Below are 20,317 nucleotides of genomic sequence, written 5' to 3'. Positions count from 1 at the left end.
TTATTATTTCTATCAACAAATAAATAAAGAAAAAATTACTGACCCCACACTTTTGAACTGTAATGTATAATTGTGACAAAATATGCTGTTCTTTTTAAACTTTTTATTCATCCCTGAAAAAAAGTATCACAGGTTATAAAAAATTCTTAAGCAGCTGTTTCCAACATTGATAATAAATCAATCGTCATATTAGAATCTCTGAAAGATCATGTGACACTGAAGACTGGAGTAATGATGCTGAAAATACAACTTTGCAGCACATAAATAAATTATATTTCAAAGTTCAAATAGAAAATCATTATTTTAAATTGTAATAATATTTCACAGTATCACTGTTTTTTCTGTATTTTCGATAAAATAAATGCAGGCTTGATGAGCATAAGAGACTTTAAAAAAATGTTTCCAAACTTTTGCCCGCTGCTTTGCCTGTTGTCTGTTGTTTTGTATTCATTTGTTTGTTGACAGAAGTTTGGTAACCGAATAATAAAACGGAATGTTATCATAATGTATGCCTGTGGCACCGCCCCTTCACCGTATTCGCTCTAGTTTTGAATAGGTATAGATACTGTAATTTGCGTATATTTGCATAATTCATAAACTGTGCGTCCACGGCCCGCCTCCTCCGCCAGAGCAGTGTTGTGTGTGAACAGTGTGAGCAGTGCTGGTCAAGATGGCGGCTCTGCGGATGCTGAGAGTGGCGCTGCTCCTCTTCTTCTCGGTGTTCCTCACGGTCGTCCTCGGCTTCGGCTTGCCGTCCGTGCTCAACCTGTGCGCGCGGGCCTGCGGGTTCCCGGAGACCAGCGTCACCGAGTGCATAGTGCTGGTGTACGCGCTGTTCGTGCTGTACGTGGCCGTGCCTCGACTCCCCCGCGGGACACTGACGGTACAGTACAGTATACTCTACACTACACTACAGTACAGTACAGTACAGGCAAACTCACACTGGAATCAATGCTGCTGTTATATAGTATGTGATATAGAGATTTATGCACTGCATGTGTGGTATAAATGGTAGTCTACATTATACAACATATGCCATAAAATGTATTGATAATTATGTATCTTTACTTGTTATTTATTTAGTTTTTATTTATGTATGTAGTTAATCCATCAGCTATAAAAATTGGTCTCAGTGCACGCAATATATATATGAATGATAGAGATATCAGCTATAAAAATGCATGCAGTGTGTGTGTGTGTGTGTGTGTGTGTGTGTAATTTGTCATTTAAGGGAAAGTAAAAAAAAAAAAAAAAAAACATTTTAATGTAATTATAAATGTTATATTATAACATGTTATATTATGTTATGTTGTTTTGTTATATTGTATAACATAATTATTACATAAAAAAGTAATGTTTTGTTGTTATTATACAAATTTTTTTTTATCTAATATAAAATATATATATATATTCTAATGTATGTTAACACAATCATTTGAGTTGATTTATCTTTAAACTAATGCTGGTTATTTTATCAATGACTGATTTCAGATCAGCTGATCACAGTTTGAAAAGTTTAGTAAGAAATCGTAGGACTTTGCGCTCAGATGAGGAGTTGGTTTCTCTCTCGCTGGGGCAGTGGATTGTTGGCACACTCAGTTGCACAGTAATGCCGTGGCTTTATGAAAGTAATATTGTATAATATTTCCTTGTCAGGCTGAAGGGAAAGCCGTGCTGGTGACTGGCTGTGACTCTGGGTTTGGACTCGCCGTGTCTAAGCACTTACACAAGCTCGGCTTCACTGTGTTTGCAGGTTGTTTGTTTAAGGTAATGGTTCAACTATTCCTGCGGTGTGTGTGTGTGTGTGTGTGTGTGTGTGTGTGTGTGTGTGTGTGTGTGTGTGTGTGAGAGAGAGAGAGAGAGCTTCTGTTGTTCATCAGTTGATAAATAATCAGAAATATACCGTTGGCTTAAAGCCAAGGACGCTTAAGATGATGAAATATATTTCACAAGATTCTTGCAAATCATTCTTACAACACACTTCTGTGTGAAACCTTTTCATAATTCTAGCAGTATGACCAACTTTTCATATCACGGTTATTTATATATATTATTATGATATTGTTATTTGTGGCTGGAAATTCAATCTAAATGTTTTATATATGACATAAACATGTACTAACTAACTAAAACTCTTATAATGAACAGCCTGTGTACAAGTCCATTCAAGTCCATTCACATTTATTTGTATAGCGCTTTTCACAACACACATCATTTCAAAGCAGCTTTACAGTAAATGCACGAGTCCACATTACATTTTAGAGTGATCTGTTATCAGAGGTAACTGCGTAAGTTATGTATTTCAGAAATATACATATACAAAATCACAGTTAGCGAAAAAGGTATTAATTTAAACTATGTAATAATTGAATGCAGAAACAATGAGCTCAATGAAGTAATGAATACTTGTTTGTTAACAAATGATTCTGACATTTAGAAAAATGTAGCATTGGTGTAGATTCAGTGTACATTGTAATGGCACAGCCTGCAGCGAATGTAACGTCATGCTGGTTTATTGTGTGTGTGTGTGTGTGTGTGTGTGTGTGTGTGTGTGTGTGTGTGTGTGTGTGTGTGTGTGTGTGTGTGTGTGTGTGTGTGTGTGTGTGTGTGTGTGTGTGTGTGTGTGTGTGTGTGTGTGTGTGTGTGTGTAATAAGGATGGAGAAGGTGCGCAGGATCTGGAGCGAGTTCATTCGGAGAGGTTAAAGGTCGTTCAGCTGGACGTCTGCAGTGAGGAGCAAGTCTCTCAGGCGCTTCAGTTCGTCACTGACAACCTGGAAGACTCAGAGAAAGGTGAGGGTTGTTTGTGGATGATGAGTTCAAAGGTCATTTCAGAGAACCAGACAATACTGATGAAAAATAGGGACATAATTTTGTATTTAATTTGATATATATACATATATATATATATATATATTAGAGGTGGGCATAGATTAATTTTTTTAATCTAGATTAATCTAGATTAATTTTGAAATTAATCTAGATTAATCTAGATTAAAATGGCTCATTTGAATTCTGCCGAAGGCATTCAGAATATGTGTGCTACCCAAATAATGACTATAAAAGTACGTTTTTGAGAACGGGTTTCTCAAGCCAGGTGGCGCATTAGACCAGGGGCTCATCTCCTGTTTCCAAAATGCATCACAAACTGCTTGAGAAACTACTATAGGCTATCAATTAGGGATGGGCGATATGGCCTAAAATCTATATTGTGATATACATTGCAGCCTCTTGCGATAATGATATACAGTATATTATAATAAAACCATTTCAGAACAGATTACACAGACCCATGCTAAACAACTGCTAAATGTTTTTTTTTTTAAAGGGTGTATGTAGTTTTGAGAACATATATTGTGCAAAACTGTAAGTATACAACATAATTTTGCAGATAAATAAAATTTAAGTACACTAGCTGCAGAGACTTAAGTAGGTCTAATGTTTATTATGGCCTGGAGCTTATGAAACCCCAAATTTAAAATTAGAATATTGTCTAACTGATGTCTTTTCAGTTAAAAAGAAACACAACAACGATTCTTAAAATCGAGATTATGTGCTACTACACCACTAAGATATATTGGAATGGGAATAATACGCGCGCGCTGGTATTCAGTGATATCATGTTTCTTTTTGAATTTGAGGTGGTCGAACGGATTAGTCGTATATTAACTTACCGAACTGTTACCCCACACACTCTTTGCTGCTGCTGCTCGTCTGACGGCTTAAACCCGAACCAAGTCCAAATAATGGATGTGGCACCGATCTTTTTCACCAGCTTTCACTTTCAGCCGTGTTTACTTAAGATGACGACGAATATGCGTTGCAGCCGGGTTTACCTCGCGGCCGCGGGTAGATTGCGTCATCATAGCTTGTGTAGTATAGAGCCATCTCCCAACCCAACTTGGAGAATAGATTAACGGCGATATTTTTTTTATCGTGCGATAAGAGTCTCGCGTTAACGCAGCACGTTAACGCCGATAACGGCCCACCACTAATATATATATATATATATATATATATATATATGTATATATATCAAATTAAATACAAAATTATGTCCCTATTTTTATATATATATATATATATATATGCGATAAGAGTCTCGCGTTAACGCAGCACGTTAACGCCGATAACGGCCCACCACTAATAAATATATATATATATATATATATATATATATATATATGTATATATATCAAATTAAATACAAAATTATGTCCCTATTTTTATATATATATATATATATATTAGTGGTGGGCCGTTATCGGCGTTAACGTGCTGCGTTAACGCGAGACTCTTATCGCGCGATAAAAAAAATATCGCCGTTAATCTATTCTCCAAGTTGGGTTGGGAGATGGCTCTATCCTACACAAGCTATGATGACGCAATCTACCCGCGGCCGCGAGGTAAACCCGGCTGCAACGCATATTCGTCTTCATCTTAAGTAAACACGGCTGAAAGTGAAAGCTGGTGAAAAAGATCGGTGCAACATCCATTATTTGGACTTGGTTCGGGTTTAAGCCGTCAGACGAGCAGCAGCAGCAAAGAGTGTGTGGGGTAACAGTTCGGTAAATTAACACACGACTAATCCGTTCGACCACCTCAAATTCAAAACGAAACATGATATCACTGAATACCAGCGCGCGCGTATTATTCCCATTCCAATATATCTTAGTGGTGTAGCACAATCTCGATTTTAAGAATCGTTGTTGTGTTTCTTTTTAACTGAAAAGACATCAGTTAGACAATATTCTAATTTTAAATTTGGGGTTTCATAAGCTCCAAGCCATAATAAACATTAGACCTACTTAAGTCTCTGCAGCTAGTGTACTTACATTTTATTTATCTGCAAAATTATGTTGTATACTTACAGTTTTGCACAATATATGTTCTCAAAACTACATACACCCTTTAAAAAAAAATACATTTAGCAGTTGTTTAGCATGGGTCTGTGTAATCTGTTCTGAAATGGTTTTATTATAATATACTGTATATCGTTATCGCAGGAGGCTGCAATGTATATCACAATATAGATTTTAGGCCATATCGCCCATCCCCAATTGATAGCCTATAGTAGTTGATAATAACATAGGCTTACCTAATGTTGCCTATGGACGGTAACAGTACAGTAGTAACCTTTTACAGTCTATGAGTAGAACAGCTTTCTCAAGCAGTTTGTGATGCATTTTGGGAACAGGAGATGAGCCCCTGGTCTAATGCGCCACCTGGCTTGAGAAACCCGTTCTCAAAGACTTACTTTTATAGTCATTATTTGGGTAGCACACATATTCTGAATGCCTTCGGCAGAATTCAAATGAGCCATTTTAATCTAGATTAATCTAGATTAATTTCAAAATTAATCTAGATTAATCTAGATTAAAAAAATTAATCTATGCCCACCTCTAATATATATATATATATATATAATTTTATTTTTACTCTTCTTTTTTTTTTTTGGGTTATTATATTATATATTTGTTTAAAAACTTTAATTTTAATTTTTTTTTAATTTTTTTTTTATATATTTGGTGTCTCATTTTATTATTATTATTTGAAATATTGCTATTTATGCTTAGTTTCTTTTTATTTATTTCTAAGTAATCATTTTAGTGCTTCAACACTATGTAACTTTTGGCCCTCTAGTGGTTAAAAAACAAAGCTGCATTTTGCAGAAGAACATTGTTTTGGTTGTGCTTCATCTCTGTGTGACTGCGGATGAATATGATTATCCCACTGCTCATAAAACATTTACTACTAAAGATAAAACCAGTTTAGATGGAGAGGATCTCAAGCTGTCTATCTGAAGACGTTACTGTAGCTTTACCCATTAATAGATGCTGTACTTTCTTGAATATAAATTCCCAGTTACAACAATTGTTACAACAACCTCAATGAAATGACACCGTAGACAATAGATAATGCTTCACAATGAACTCTGTTATTGAGCTACATATGGCAATTTATCTGTTCAATAAAATACCTTACTCACCTGTCGAGTAATAAAAACACACTCTGCCTCACTTTTACATTTCAAATCCCTCAGTTCTCCACATCTCTGAAAAGCCAAGCTAATGTTGATTCTTGTTTTATTACGAGCTCTGTTGCGTTCTCTTCTCTGTGTGGAGATTTAGCAGCTCCATGTTTTTCAATAAGTGCACACTTTTTTTTATAAAAAAAAAAAATATATATATATATATATATATGCAGATTTATTTATTTCTAAAAATCAGGCCTGTCAGTATATAAAAATAATTGATTAGTTGATGCAATGTTTTCCAATTTCAGTCAGTCTTTAGAAATCAGAATGATTTTTTATGATGTGTTCAAAATGATTGTGTTAAATACATGTAAATCATATCTAAACTTTTGCATCTCTATTTTGTAACATCTTTTTGTTTAATCGTTAACCGTCTAGTGATTTTTTAACACGCACGCACACACAAGTGCGCACACACACATTTTCATGTTTTATGTAGACTTTCCATAGACATACAGTGCCCTCCACAATTATTGAACCCCCTGGTAAATATGATCAAAATGGGCTGTAAAAAATAAATCTGCATCGATTATCCTTGTGATCTTTCATTCAAAAAATGTGCAAAATTCTAACCTTTCATTGAAGTAAAAGAATTGAAAGTGGGGGGAAAATCACATTATGAAATAAATGTTTTTCTCCAAAACACGTTGGCCACAATTATTGAAACCCTTTTATTAAATACTTTTTGCAATCTCCTTTTGCCAAGATAACAGCTCTGAGTCTTCTCCTATAATGCCTGATGAGTTTGGAGAATAACTGACAAGAGATCAGAGACCATTCCTCCACACAGAATCTCTCCAGATCCTTCAGATTCCCAGATCCATGTTGGTGCTTCTTCTCTTCAGTTCAGCCCACTCATCAGGTCAGGGGACTGAGACGGTCATGGCAGAAGCTTCATTTTGTGCTCCACAACAAATTTTTGTTTTGATTTTGATGTTTGTTTTGGATCGTTGTCCTGATGGAAGATCCAACCACGGCCCATTATAAGATTTCTAGCAGAAGGCGTCAGGTTTTGATTTTTTATCTGTTGATATTTGATAGAATCCACAATGCCATGTATCTGAACAAGAAGTCCAGGACCTCCAGCAGAAAAATATGCCCACAACATTAAAGATCCAATGGTATATTAAATTGTACACATGGGGTACTTTTTATCCTTGTGTTCACCAAACCCATCTAGTGTGTTTGCTGCCAAAAAGCTCTGTTTTAGTCTCATCTGACCACAGAACCCTGTGTTGTTTGAAGATCCAGTCGTGTCTGACAATTAAATTTGCTGGAATTTGTTTTTGGATGAGCGAGGAGGTTTTTTTTTTAAACCCTCCCAAACAACATGTGGGGATGTAGGGGTTGTTTGATAATTTTTTTTTTAGGCTTTCTGACCCTAAGACTCAACTAATCTCTGCAATTCTCCATCTGTGATCCTTGGAGAGTCTTTGGCCACTCAAACTTTCATACTCGCCGTGCATTAAGACAGTATAGACACACGTCCTTTTCCTGGCAGATTCATAACATCTTTAGTTGGTTATAACTTCTTAATTATTGCCCTGATGGTCAAAATGGGGATTTTCAATTCTTTAGCTATTGTCTTACAGCCACTTTCTAGTTTGTGATGCTCAACAATCTTTTGCTACGCATCAGAACTGTATTCTGTGGTTTTACTCATTGTGATGGATGATTAAGGGGATTTGGCCTTTGTGTTTCCTCATATTTAAACTCCTGTGAAACACGAAGTCATAGCTGGACAGTTTCATGTTCCTAGTCACCCTGGTGTACTAAAAAAGGTAAATATTAATGGGAATATACTTCAGAGATATTTTACTCGTAAAAAATTCTAGGGGTTTCAATAATTGTGGCCAACATGTTTTGGAGAAAAACATTTATTTCATAATGTGATTTCCCCCCACTTTCAATTCTTTTACTTCAATGAAAGGTTAGAATTTTGCACATTTTTTGAATGAAAGATCACAAGGATAATCGATGCAGATTTATTTTTTACAGCCAATTTTGATCATATTTACCAGGGGGTTCAATAATTGTGGAGGGCACTGTAGTGATTTTTACACTGTACAAACTGTATATTTTGTCCCCTTACACTAACCCTACCCCTAAACCTACGCATCACAGAAAACTTGCTGCATAAAAAATATATATATTTGATAAAAAAAAAAGTGTATATTCTGATTCTGAATGTAATTTGATACTTACGACTGATCCATGCCCAAACACACTGAGTCAGAGACAGTTGCGTTCAGTCTCCAGTCGATGGAAACAGTCTGTAAGTGTGTTCATTTCAGTCTTACAATGTTTCAGCTAGTCGTTAAATGTGTCAACGGCTGAAGCCGTTTGCTTTATGATGACACAGGAAGTGTAATACCCATGTCATTATACACTTTTATGTCCTCATAAACCGCATATACAAGAACACACACACACCAAACTCCACACAACTGCGCCTGATCCTTCAGTGATCAGTTTATAAATGTCTTCAGTTTAAATATGATTTATTTCATCATATTCAAGTGTTTAAATCAAGGAGAAACACAAGGATCAGCTTCAGTTTTGAGTTTATTATGTTAGTGAATATTAATGTGCTTTGTAAACTAGTCAGCTGTTTTATAGTGATATGCCATAATTTCAAGGAAACATGTTGCTTGTTATTTTTTATCTGTGTCTGATTTTTAGCTCATGGATCTAGTCATATGGTTTATAGCACATGTGAAGAGTGATTACCAGCCATTAATCTGAAGAGTGCTATAAACTATTAAAGCTCATTTGATTAGAGAGAATAATCTGAGAATAATAATAATAACGGCTGTGTAGACTCAGAGAATCAAACGACAGATGGCAGTGCAGAGGAAATATGAAAATATCAGCTAATGATCAGCTGTGAAGAAGATTGTCAAAATAAAATAAAAATCCTGCTTCTGAAACTAATTGGCCAAACAGGAAAACTTCCTAGTGATTTATTAGTCTTTTTAATTGCTGTAATGTTGATAATTAAACCCTTCACAGAATAAAACCTGCTGTCAGCTGATTTCTACTTGTAATGTTTTAAAGATGATCAACAATGAAAATATTTTTCAGATTTCCAAAAGTGAGTATATTTGTTTTCATAAGCTATTAGATCTAACAGTTTAATATGGCAGGCAAAAAACATTTTTACACTGGTGATCAAAAGCTTGGAATAATTCAGTTTTTTCACTGTTTTCTGCTGTTCACCAAGGCTGCGTTTATATGATCGAACACACTGTAAAAAACAGTAATTTACATTTGAAAATAACTTTTCTATTTTTCTACAGGATTCTTTGATTAAAGGATTAGTTCACTTTCAAAAAATATTTTGCTGATAATTTACTCACCCCGATGTCATCCAAGATATCCATGTCTTTCTTTCTTCAGTCGAAAAGAAATGAAGGTTTTTGAGGAAAACATTCCAGGATTTTTCTACACAGAATGGACTTCAATGGCAACCATTGAAGATCCGTTTCAATGCAGCTTCAAAGTCTCTACACGATCCCAGTCGAGAAATAAGAGTCTTATCTAGCGAAACGATCGGTCACTTTCTAAAAAAAAAAAAAAAAAAAAAAATATATATATATATATACTTTTTAACCACAAATGCCCGTCTTGTACCATCTCTGAGATGCGTCGTATTACGTCATCACGTTGGAAAGGTCACGAAAAAAATAAAATAATAATAATAATAAATTAAACCAAAGATGTCGGACGATTTTGAAGTTGGAGGAGAAAATGAGAGGAAATTTTTCGCCCTTCCCTACCTCTTTGAACCGGAGTACACAGACAAATAACTTAGATAGATGAGGTGACGCGTGACCCTTTCCAACGTGATGATGCAATGCGTGGCGCATCTCAGAGATGGTTCAAGACGGCATTTGTGTTTTTTTTTTTTTTTTTTTTAAAGTGACTGATCGTTTCGCTAGATAAGACTCTTATTTCTCGACTGGGATCGTGTCGAGACTTTGAAGCTGCACTGAGACGGACATTTGAACCTTCAGACCGTTGGTTGCCATGGAAGTCCATTATATGTAGAAAAATCCTGGAATGTTTTCCTCAAAAACCTTCATTTCTTTACGACTGAAGAAAGAAAGACATGGATATCTTGGATGACATCGGGGTGAGTAAATTATCAGCAAACATTTTTTTTTTGAAAGTGAACTAATCCTTTAATAGAAGGTTCAAAAGAACAGCATTTATTTGAAACAGAAATCGTTTGTAACATTATAAATGTATTTGTCACTTGAATCAATGTAATGCATCCTTGCAGAATACAAATATTCATTTAAATTTAAAATTACCCCAAACTCTTTGATGGAAGTGTTTCATAGTTTAAATATGAAGCAGCACAACTGTTTTCAACATTGATAATAATCATAAATGTTTCTTGAGCGGCAAATCATCATATTAGAATGATTTCTGAAGGATCATGTGACACTGGAGTAATGATGCTGAAAATTCAGCTTTGATCACAGGAATAAATTACATTTTAAAATATATTCAAATAGAAAACAGTTATTTTAAATAAAAAGATTTCACAATATTACTTTTTTTTCTGTATTTGTATCAAATTTTGCCTTTGTGAGCAGAAGAGATTTCTTTCAAAAATAAAATATCAAAAAAATCTTGATTATTCCAAATTTACGATTTCCAGTGTATGTATATATCTTTTTCACAACTGTCTGAATGTGCTCAGGATGTCTGCTCATCTGAAATACACAAGCCTGAGCTTGAGTGTGTGTGTGTGTGTGTGTGTGTGTGTGTGTGTGTGTGTGTGTGTGTGTGTGTGTGTGTGTGTGTGTGTGTGTGTGTGTGTGTGTGTGTGTGTGTGTGTGTGTGTGTGTGTGTGTGTGTGCAGGTCTGTGGGCTGTGGTCAACAATGCTGGCATCTCCACGTTCGGTGAGGTGGAGTTCACGAGCATGGACACGTACAGGCAGGTGTCAGAGGTCAACCTGTGGGGAACCATCAGAGTCACCAAAGCCTTTCTGCCTCTCATCCGCAGGGCTAAAGGTGCCGTAAACCCACTCCAACACATGCATGACAAGGAGAACGGGCATTCGTTTTAATCAACTTTGGGTTCAGAGAATATGTTATTTGGCTCAGATTAACTCAGAAGTTGCACAGGAATGTTAATGTTTTTGCTTCTGTTAATGTTTCCCTGAATTAAAGGAATGTTTGGATCTGAATGGATCAATGATTAAAGAAAATGGACTTTGGGGTGTGTGGCCTGACAAACACTTTTGTGTTTTTTTTTTTGTGATCCAACATTTTCAGTGAATTGTTATCATTTTTAATTGTTGTAATGATGCTAAAAATTCAGCTTTCATCACAGGAATAAATTACATTTTAACTCTTTCCCCACCAGCATTTTTGATAATTTTCACAAAACTTTCATGGCCCCCAGAATATTCTTTTGTATGAATATCTGACCATGAAATATATCAAACGAAAGGACCCTAGTGTATAAAAGTGAAAACACGGAAAGCCTACAATTTTCGTCAATGGCGAGGAAAGAGTTAACATATTTGAAAACAGTTATTTCAATTGAAATTGTGTGTAGTCCTCTGCACCGCTCCTCACTTTTTTTGTCTTTTGGTCACAGGTCGTGTGGTGAACATCGCTAGCATGTACGGCAGAATGGGAAACGCTCTCCGATCCCCTTACTGTGTTTCCAAATACGGAGTTGAGGCTTTTTCTGACTGTCTCAGGTATGAAATGAAGGCTTGGGGCGTCAATGTTTCCGTCATTGAGCCCGGAAACTTTATCGTGGCCACGGGCATCCTAACACGTGACATAGTCACGACAACAGCAGAGAAGCTGTGGAAGGAGGCGCCCCCTGGTGTCCAGGAGGACTATGGGAAAGCTCACTTTGAGCAGTACATGGCTCTTATGCGCTCCTACTGCAACAGCGGCCAGCGAGAAGTCGAGCCGGTTCTAGACGACATCACGGATGCCATCATGTCCAAACGGCCATACACACGGTACAACCCTATGGAACCGCACTGGTGGATTCGCATGCAAATAATGACCCACTTTCCAGCGGCCGTCTCAGACAGACTCTACTTCTGATGAGATGCCGACTTCCTGCTGTCCAATATATCGGCACAGGGCTCATCAATGGATTGTTAACATATGCCATAATGGCGCAGTCGAATCAGTATACAACTTTAATTAAAAAACAAAAGAATCACACAAATCTTAAAGTGCCCCTATTATGATTTTTTTCCCCCCAGATATTACCTTTCATGTAGTGTGTAATACAGCAGTTTTTCAATGTAAAAGGTCTCCAAAGTTTCAAAGATCAGAGTGCAGATTAATGGAGAAAGAAGCGATTCTGAACTGCCTGAAACGAGTCGTCAGTAATTCTTAATTACTTCCTACTGGAATCTACCTAGCAATGTAACAAATTTGCATAATGCCCATTGGCTGCCTGTGAACAACGTCTACTTTGACCCTTTAGCACTGCAGTTGTAGCTGAGACTGGAAGAGTTTGGTTTGTGTCGAGAAAATGCTTTTTTCTGCACAAATCTACTTTGCTGCACTTCCAAAGGATGAGGACACGTGCTGGAATTGATATGGAAAAATCAACGGCATCGTTACTGTTCGTATCACTGTGTTCAAGTGCTGGGGAAGATCCAGAGCTGAAATTTGCTTTCCGACGTGCTGTAAGCAGTCGACCAATCACAACAGACTGGGTCTTCTGACCAATCAGAGCAGAGTAGACCAATCACAACAGACTGGGTCATCTGACCAATCAGAGCTAAGTAGACCAATCACAACAGACTGGGTCATCTGACCAATCAGAGCAGAGTAGGCCAATCACAACAGACTGAGTCATCTGACCAATCAGAGCAGAGTAGGCCAATCACAACAGACTGGGTCATCTGACCAATCAGAGCAGAGTAGGCTCTCGGAGAGGAGGGGTTTAGTGAGACCGCTTCAGACACTGATAAGAGAGCTGATGCTGCAATGTATATTATAAGAAAATGAAAGTGTTTTTTGACCTGGGATGAATGTAAACCTGTTGTAGGAGAGTCCAAAACAGGAACCTTAAAAATAGCACAATAGGGGCACTTTAGAGGAGTATTCTGGGTGAAATACAACTAAACTACAGGCGCCATGTATGGCCTATACAGGAAAGAAGGTCAACTTCAGACGAATCAACATTATTTTAACCCAAATATTCATGTTTTAATGAAAACATTTAACAGTTTAAATGTATGCACTTTGATTCACTTTATCATATTTTAATATTTCACAAATGTGAACACTTTACAGTATTTTGATTTGGTCGTGCAGACATGCCTAGCGAACGATCACAGATAACCAGAGGCAGTGAAGCGTCCCAGTGGACTGGAGAAGTGGCAGGACTGTGTGTTAGGACTGGGAGATGTAGCAGAAGTGTGTGTGTGTTAGGGCTGGGAGAAGTGGCAGGAGTGTGTGTGAGGGCTGGGAGAAGTGGCAGGAGTGTGTGTGAAAGGGTTACAGGTCGACACACATTCCCTTCCCTTCCAAGAATCTGGATCATGCGATTATGAGATATGAGATCACTCACCATCCACATCTATGAATACATTTTCGAATGTTGAAATTAATCGTGTGTACGTATGCACGATATCCCAAATTGCATACTTCTGCCATGCAATAAAATGATGTCCTTTGCAGGTGAGGGTGTGTAGTAAGACTGGCTGTGTTTAAAATAGCACACTAACACACTGTTGCTGCTGTGTATGAATACATATTCATGTATACACAAAAAGTTTGGGGTCAGTAAGATTTTATAATGTTTTTGAAAGAAGTCTCTTCCGCTCACCAAGGCTGCATTCATTTGATCATAATTACAGTAACATTGTGAAATATTATGACAATTTAAAATACCTGTTTTCTATGTGAATATATAGTAAAGTGTAATTTATTCCTGTGATCAAAGCTGAATGTTCAGCATCATTACTCCAGTCTTCAGTGTCACATGATCCTTCAGAAATCATTCTAATATGATGATTTGATGCTCAAGAAACAGTTGTGCTGCTTCATATTTTTGTGTAAACCATGATACTTTTATTTCTGGATTATTTAATTATTTGAAATAGAAATATTTTGCAACATCGTGTGATCAATGTGTCCTTGCTGGAAAATAGTATTCATTTCTTTACGGTGTACTAAAAAAAAAATGACTTGACCCCAACATTTTAAAAACACAACATAAAAGTGAAGACGCCACTGAATTAATGTGGCAAGATCATATGACAACGATGTAATATAATACAGTTAAAATGTGAGGAATAAAGCCTGTTTAACTTGTTCTCTGGAAATATCATACACTGCATACTGAACAGTAGTAAGCTATTTTGAACATAGCCAGAATGCTGGAAGCAACCACACCATAAAAGTGTGCTTGTAAACATGGACATCGAGCTCAGTTTATTAATTTAATTGTATTATGGCTTTAAGAATGAGACATGTAATGAATGCTGTGGTGGTTTCGGCCTGGGATTACTCGCTTTTTTAATGATGAAATTAATGTGAGAATCATCACGAACCGCGGCTCATCCGTAGCGCAAACACCTAAAAAAGATCCACCAGATACAGTATGGCAATTAAAAAAACACTATTTGAGATTCACTAGTAGGCTACTGATTTTACAAACTGTATGTAAAGGGTGGATAGCATGTGAGCTAACGTGATGTATTAGCATGTGTGTAATGTCTCATGTTGGCCACTGGAGGGCGCAGTTGAGCTGGCATCTTTATAGCCATCAGCCTCTTTCAGAAGGCGTGTTCCACACTAACAGTATCAGCAAATAGTGTAATGAGGAATGTCTTTGCTCGTTTAGACGTAATGTTGGTGACTAATAAGGAATGACAGTGTTTGCATGGCTTTCTGGCTTGATTTCCTGCGATGTCAAAACAAGTAAAGTCTATATGCGAGTTTCAGTAGCCCTACATTCCTTAAGACTCGTTATGATACGTCCAGTTCCACTACATTTTTAGATATATATCACTGATGTTGCAATCAAATGTAAGCTATTAATACACTATGGTCATCCACATCTAACGATTAGGGGTTTACACTGGCTTTGGTTGCAAAATCATGTAGAGTACATTTTTGTATAGGGAACTATGCAGACGCTATAGTCATTCAAGTCACACGGTGTCCCTACTGTTCTCTCTCAAGTCCTTTCCCTTCCTATAGCTGACATGTTTCAGTATGAATATTGTTTCTTGTCTTAATTGTCTCACGCACAGCATGAGTGAAGTCATTATAAATCCCAGCAGGTCTTCATCAAATGCCATCAATGTAATTTCCATAGCAGGGGAAGCCAAAATCATGCAGGTTAACATTTCGAATGACATTTACTCGTATTGTTAAGCCTTTATATGTACTTTTTAACCATTAAAATTCTGACACGCCACATTTTTTTTGCTCTGGATGACATAAAAGAGATGATAATATTGATTTATGTTGTTTATTTCTTCCTTTGTACAGATCAATAAACTCCTTACATAAGAGGAATGGTATCATCTTCTTGGAGACAGTGAACATACAACTACATTTCATTTTCACAGCACCTCCGGGTCCATCTGTGGAAACGGTTTACTCTGAAGCCTCGTTCAGACTGTCAGTCCAGATTTCTGTGCATATCCGATTGGAATCCGATCATATTTAGCAAGTGTGAACGGCACTTACGAATCCGTTTCGAACTACATTCATGTGGTTTTGCGCATGCGCATTTCTGGAAATCCGTTTCAGTCCGACTGCTCTGATCGGAGATCGCGTGGTTTGTGAGACTTTCTCACCTAAAACGTAAACATGTCATACATTGTTATAGGAAACATGCAGAGTCGCTGTACACACCGGAAAACCAAAGCGGGGAACAGTTGCAATACACAATGTGGACAGTCAAATCATTAAGATCAGATTCCAATCGGATACACAAATAACCGGAATGAGTTTACTCATTAAATCTGGTCAATTCAGCCCACTAAATCTATTATGCTCAAATTCGGTGGAGGATCCAGAGGATTGAATTCAGAATTAATTATTTTGTAACTAAATTAAGTTGATGAGGGCACTGATTTCTCGATTTATCCATTTTCTGAAAGCTTGAATAAAAATCAAAAGGTTATTTTAGAAACTTTTGACTTAAATTGGCCAAAACATAGTACAAGACTGAAATATATCATTGTAAAAATAAAATGTGTCCATGCTTTGTTATTATGCACCTTGCATGAACATTCAGATCAGACACAAATAAAGTTTTCAGTCTTTACGGCTCTGTTCAAACTCGGTGAACACCACCATGCTCCCAAAAGAAAGGACAATAAAGTTATTTGGTCACAACCCAAAGAAAAAAAATAAACAAAACTTTCTGGTTGGGTCTACATGATTGATAACCATCGCTTTCAATTCTTAGCTACCTCATAAGCTGATCGGTGTATCTAGCAGTTTAAAGCTGCCTTCACATGCCATCAGAATTATCGTAAATATGAGTTTCCCAGTTAAATACTGGACATGAACGCCCTCTCAAGCCGTGTTTACCACTGGGAAACTCAGGGATGATTTTAATACTCAAGTTCCAGGGATGGGCGTCATAACCTTTAAACATGGCGGAGGGAAGAATAAGTGTTCTTTATTCATTTTTTCCACAACCGCTACATCACCTTTTATTGTCGTTAAAGTAGTGCATATGTACATGAATAATCATTTGAAGCATTGTATGTTTCATACACAGCGAAGATAGCCTGTATTTGACAAAACTCCCAGAACTGTCAGCAAGCTGACTACAGATAGGGTGGTGAATGTTTATATGGTTGTCAATGAATGGGATGCTAAATATTTTGGCTTAAATACGATTTATAAACCTGATGTCCTCCATGGTTCCCGTTCTTTCCGTCAACTAAGCACTTGAATGCGACAAGCTCGTAATCACGACTTCAGAAGTGGGAAGTAGTGAAGTTCTGATAGCACGTGAGAGCAGCATTAAGCACTGGTATACTCATATCCAGCACAGACATTATTAGGTAACCATGTTTGCTAGGTCTACTCGCCTTAGGTAAGTTTAATGCCATATTTAATTTGAAGCAAATTAAAACAAAACTGGGAAGCAATGATGTAGCTTTTTTCAGCAAGGTTTATGATTAACAACACCATTGTAGACAACGGTATAATCAGGGGTGTTCAATCCTGCTGTTAGACAGCCAGCTTCTTGCATAATTTACCTTTAACCCCAAATAAACACACCTGAACCAGCTAATCAAAGTCTTTAGGATTACCAGACACACACTTCCAGGTGTGTTGACGCTAAACTCTGCAGGAAAGCGGACCCTTCAGGAACAGGATTGGACACCCTTGGTTTAACCCACTGAACTTAAATATGGCTTTTAACCTGACTAAGGTCCATATGGTAAGGTCACTTCAGTCAGGAGGCAAATCATGATAAGTTCCCCAATGGGAATGTTTGTATGGCCAGGACATGGTCCGTGGACATCAGTCACTTATCAGGGACGCATTGCGCACATGCAAAGTGATACTCAAATAACAACGTGCGCATCTTAGAATAGCGAGGAGGAACACCAAACCTTTGGTTCCAATGACTGAGATGAAGGCACAAGCTATGTGATAAGACTACACATCTCAGACATCCCTCATCCAAAACAAGTGGATCTCAACTGGTACGTCACAACCCAAAATTGGGTAACAGGGTTGTTTTGATAAGGTCTTGCGGGATGTTATCCAACAAGGTCTGGCTGCTTGGAATCCTTAAGAAACCATCAACAAAACTACTAAACTAAATTATAAAATGTTTGGTACTGTTAAGTCATCACTTTGTCCTGAAGCAAGACCCACTCTTGAAGCAAGACCCACACTAAACACTAAAGCCCCTTTCACACAGCGCTTTGAACCCGGGAAATTGCCGGCAAATTGCCAGAGCGCCTTCTGTGTAAACGCAAACTCGACCCGGGATTTATGCCGGGATCGATGCCGGGTCGGGACCTAGTAACATTGCCGTGTTTAGTCCCGGAACGCGCGCTGTGTGAACAAAAGCCGTAATAATGCCGTGTCGTAGTGATGACACTGAAGCGCGGGATCGTTCTCCAGCTGTGAAACGGTACGTAAAGCGCAATTTTATGATCGAATCAGAGAAAAAAAATGCACAAGCGTGGTTTCTCTCGAGAGAGATCGCAGCTCATAAGCAAACTTAAGACGCTGCTGAGACATTACAAGTCACATCGATGTCACGTGTCTTTACGGCATTTTTACGGGTTGTGTGTGAACGCACTCTCTGATTCCGGAAAATCACTGGCAGTGTGAATGAACCAAAATCAAACGAACCCGGGTCAAATCCCGGGTCACTTTATCCGTGTATTTTCCGGAATCTCTGTGTGAAAGGGGCTTTAGTGTCATATTGACAGAAATCTGACATTTCCACTAAATCCAAGACTAAAACGCTCGACCAAACTCTGCATGTCTTGGCGATTTTTCCACACACTCCTCAAAAAACCCATTCCTCAACTCTTGCCTCAGTCCGGCTCCAAACAGCTGGAGAAGTAATCATGGTAATAGTGATGGTCTCCTGGAGGAGAGCCCAGATCATCACCCTCCTCATGAGTCTTGAGAAAAGAAACTTCCATATTTTTCCAACTTGAAACGGAGACGTGTCCAGGGAAGTGTCTTTTCCATTGCCTAGTCCACCAAACGTACTTATCTACGAAGTTTTACATAAAAACATCTGATCCTCAATGGAACATCTCTCACCGTTTATCATAACCTGATGAAAACTACAAGGAAGCAGCACTGCAGATCTTGATCGCCAAGCGAAGTAGATCCTTCCTTGAAACCTGAGCTCACAATGCTGCGTTCATTCATCTTCTACGCTACAATACCTGCTTCATTTGAGACAGTGAGCCACCGATTGAGTGCCAAAGCAAAGGCAAACACCTAATTAAGCTTTAAACCAAATGGCAAACGCCATTGCCATCGATAACAAAAACTACACAAAAGTCACACTCGTTTTATCAAAAGGATTGCGGCTTTGATCTTGAAAGACAGCTTTATTAGTAAAACACTGAATGATAAAAGACCTATTGTGTGCACCAATGTAGTTTAATCTTCTTTAGTCATGGCATTGCAATTCAGGCTCCAATGAAGATCTGCAACTCTTGCACAAACTCCCATGTTCATTCAAATACATGTCTAGTAGAAGACATCAATCACAGCTAAGCTCTTTGAAAATGAGATTATCATCAAAACATCATATTTATGGCATAGCATGGATTCTAACAGTTCCAAGATGCATGGATAACAAATTAAGCACTAGCTGGCAAGCCTCAATAATTTGCACCTCGATTGTCAAGGAAGTAGAAATTCTGCAACTTTACCCCTCAAAAATATCGTTGTCATCCTAAATGAGACTATAAGCTTGATATAAGTTTGGAAACATTCAGATGCAAGACTTCCATTATTGATTGCAGTTCAAGTTTAATCTGATTGTGCCTAAATCTGAATATCCTTGCAAATCCTTGTGGTAACTCACTTTTTATTGTTTGAGCATTTTGGCAGAAAATTGATTCCTAATAAATATAGCAGATTACGTCAATTTCAATAGTTCTGTGTCATTCAGGCAATGCAGGCAGTAACAGACAGTATGTGAGACCTTTGAAACACGTTGAGCAAAGTTCTTCTGCAGTGAGGACTTCAACAGCAGACACTTGAAAGGACAGTTTAAAAAAAATTGGCAGGGAAGTTCAAGAACAAATGAACAATACATTTTCGAAATTAATGAAAAGAATATATTAACAAAAGACCTAGTTTTAATTCTAACACGTTGACATCAAAATACATTGCATCACCTATGGTCTAAACACTGTATTTTGATACATTGGGCGTGTCCCTCAATGAAATGAGCAAGTTTCCGAGCAAATGAACGGGAGTGTCATTGTCCATCTCTCCCTGTACCTCCCTTTCATGGAATGCTTGATATTCCCAGTCTGTCTAGAAGTGTAGTCCTTGTTAACTGGATATTCTTTCTACTGGGATCAGGAGGAAGCCAGAGCCTTGACCAGGTAGAGTTTGTCGCCCTGTTCGCTGGTAAAGATGGGCGCCTTTTTGTAGTGTTCCACCAACTCCTCCATTGTGTTAAACTTGCGCTGTCCGATGCAGTACAGGTTGTCCTTCAGCTGGACTTTGAAATGCTTGTTTTTGGACTGAGCTTTCAGCGATATTGAAAAGTCATTGGGCTAGAAAAACAAAATATAAAGAGAAAGGG

General features: G+C 37.7%; 3 protein-coding genes and 1 long non-coding RNA gene across 7 annotated transcripts in view; 3 read left to right on the top strand and 1 right to left on the bottom strand.

Annotated features, from left to right (window-relative positions):
- The window catches only part of LOC309509619, a 404,791-nt gene that overhangs the window by 274,076 nt on the left and 110,398 nt on the right, over positions 1–20,317 (top strand). The gene's annotated exons all lie outside the window — the stretch shown is intronic.
- Positions 1–20,317, top strand: part of LOC309509576 (uncharacterized protein) — a 153,249-nt gene that overhangs the window by 77,214 nt on the left and 55,718 nt on the right. The gene's annotated exons all lie outside the window — the stretch shown is intronic.
- Positions 622–15,560, top strand: bdh1 (3-hydroxybutyrate dehydrogenase, type 1). Its single transcript, XM_082184383.1, has 5 exons — positions 622–883; positions 1,657–1,767; positions 2,656–2,791; positions 10,909–11,061; positions 11,654–15,560. Exons 1-5 carry the CDS (start codon positions 671–673, stop codon positions 12,118–12,120), a joined length of 1,080 nt encoding a protein of 359 aa, XP_082040509.1. The 5' UTR covers positions 622–670; the 3' UTR covers positions 12,121–15,560.
- nck1b (NCK adaptor protein 1b) overlaps positions 12,281–20,317 on the bottom strand; it is a 63,918-nt gene continuing 55,881 nt past the window's right edge. For all 4 annotated transcript variants that reach the window (XM_082184378.1, XM_082184381.1, XM_082184379.1 and 1 more), the window contains one exon: positions 12,281–20,288. In XM_082184378.1, the coding sequence (XP_082040504.1) occupies positions 20,088–20,288 (201 nt within the window). In that variant the 3' untranslated portion in view covers positions 12,281–20,087. The remainder of the gene's footprint in view (positions 20,289–20,317) is intronic.

The sequence above is a fragment of the Leuciscus leuciscus genome (genome assembly GCF_965113295.1).
Source record: "Leuciscus leuciscus genome assembly, chromosome: 11".
Classification (NCBI taxonomy): Eukaryota; Metazoa; Chordata; class Actinopteri; order Cypriniformes; family Leuciscidae; genus Leuciscus; species Leuciscus leuciscus.
This window is presented reverse-complemented; position numbering and strand designations above follow the sequence as displayed.

Bases quoted from the DNA above. Each gene is read 5' to 3' on its own strand.
- bdh1 (XM_082184383.1), top strand. From the start codon at position 671: ATGGCGGCTCTGCGGATGCTGAGAGTGGCGCTGCTCCTCTTCTTCTCG. The intron at 884-1,656 runs GTACAGTACAGT...TTTCCTTGTCAG, and splicing joins TCCCCCGCGGGACACTGACG to GCTGAAGGGAAAGCCGTGCT. The intron at 1,768-2,655 runs GTAATGGTTCAA...GTGTGTAATAAG, and splicing joins TTGCAGGTTGTTTGTTTAAG to GATGGAGAAGGTGCGCAGGA.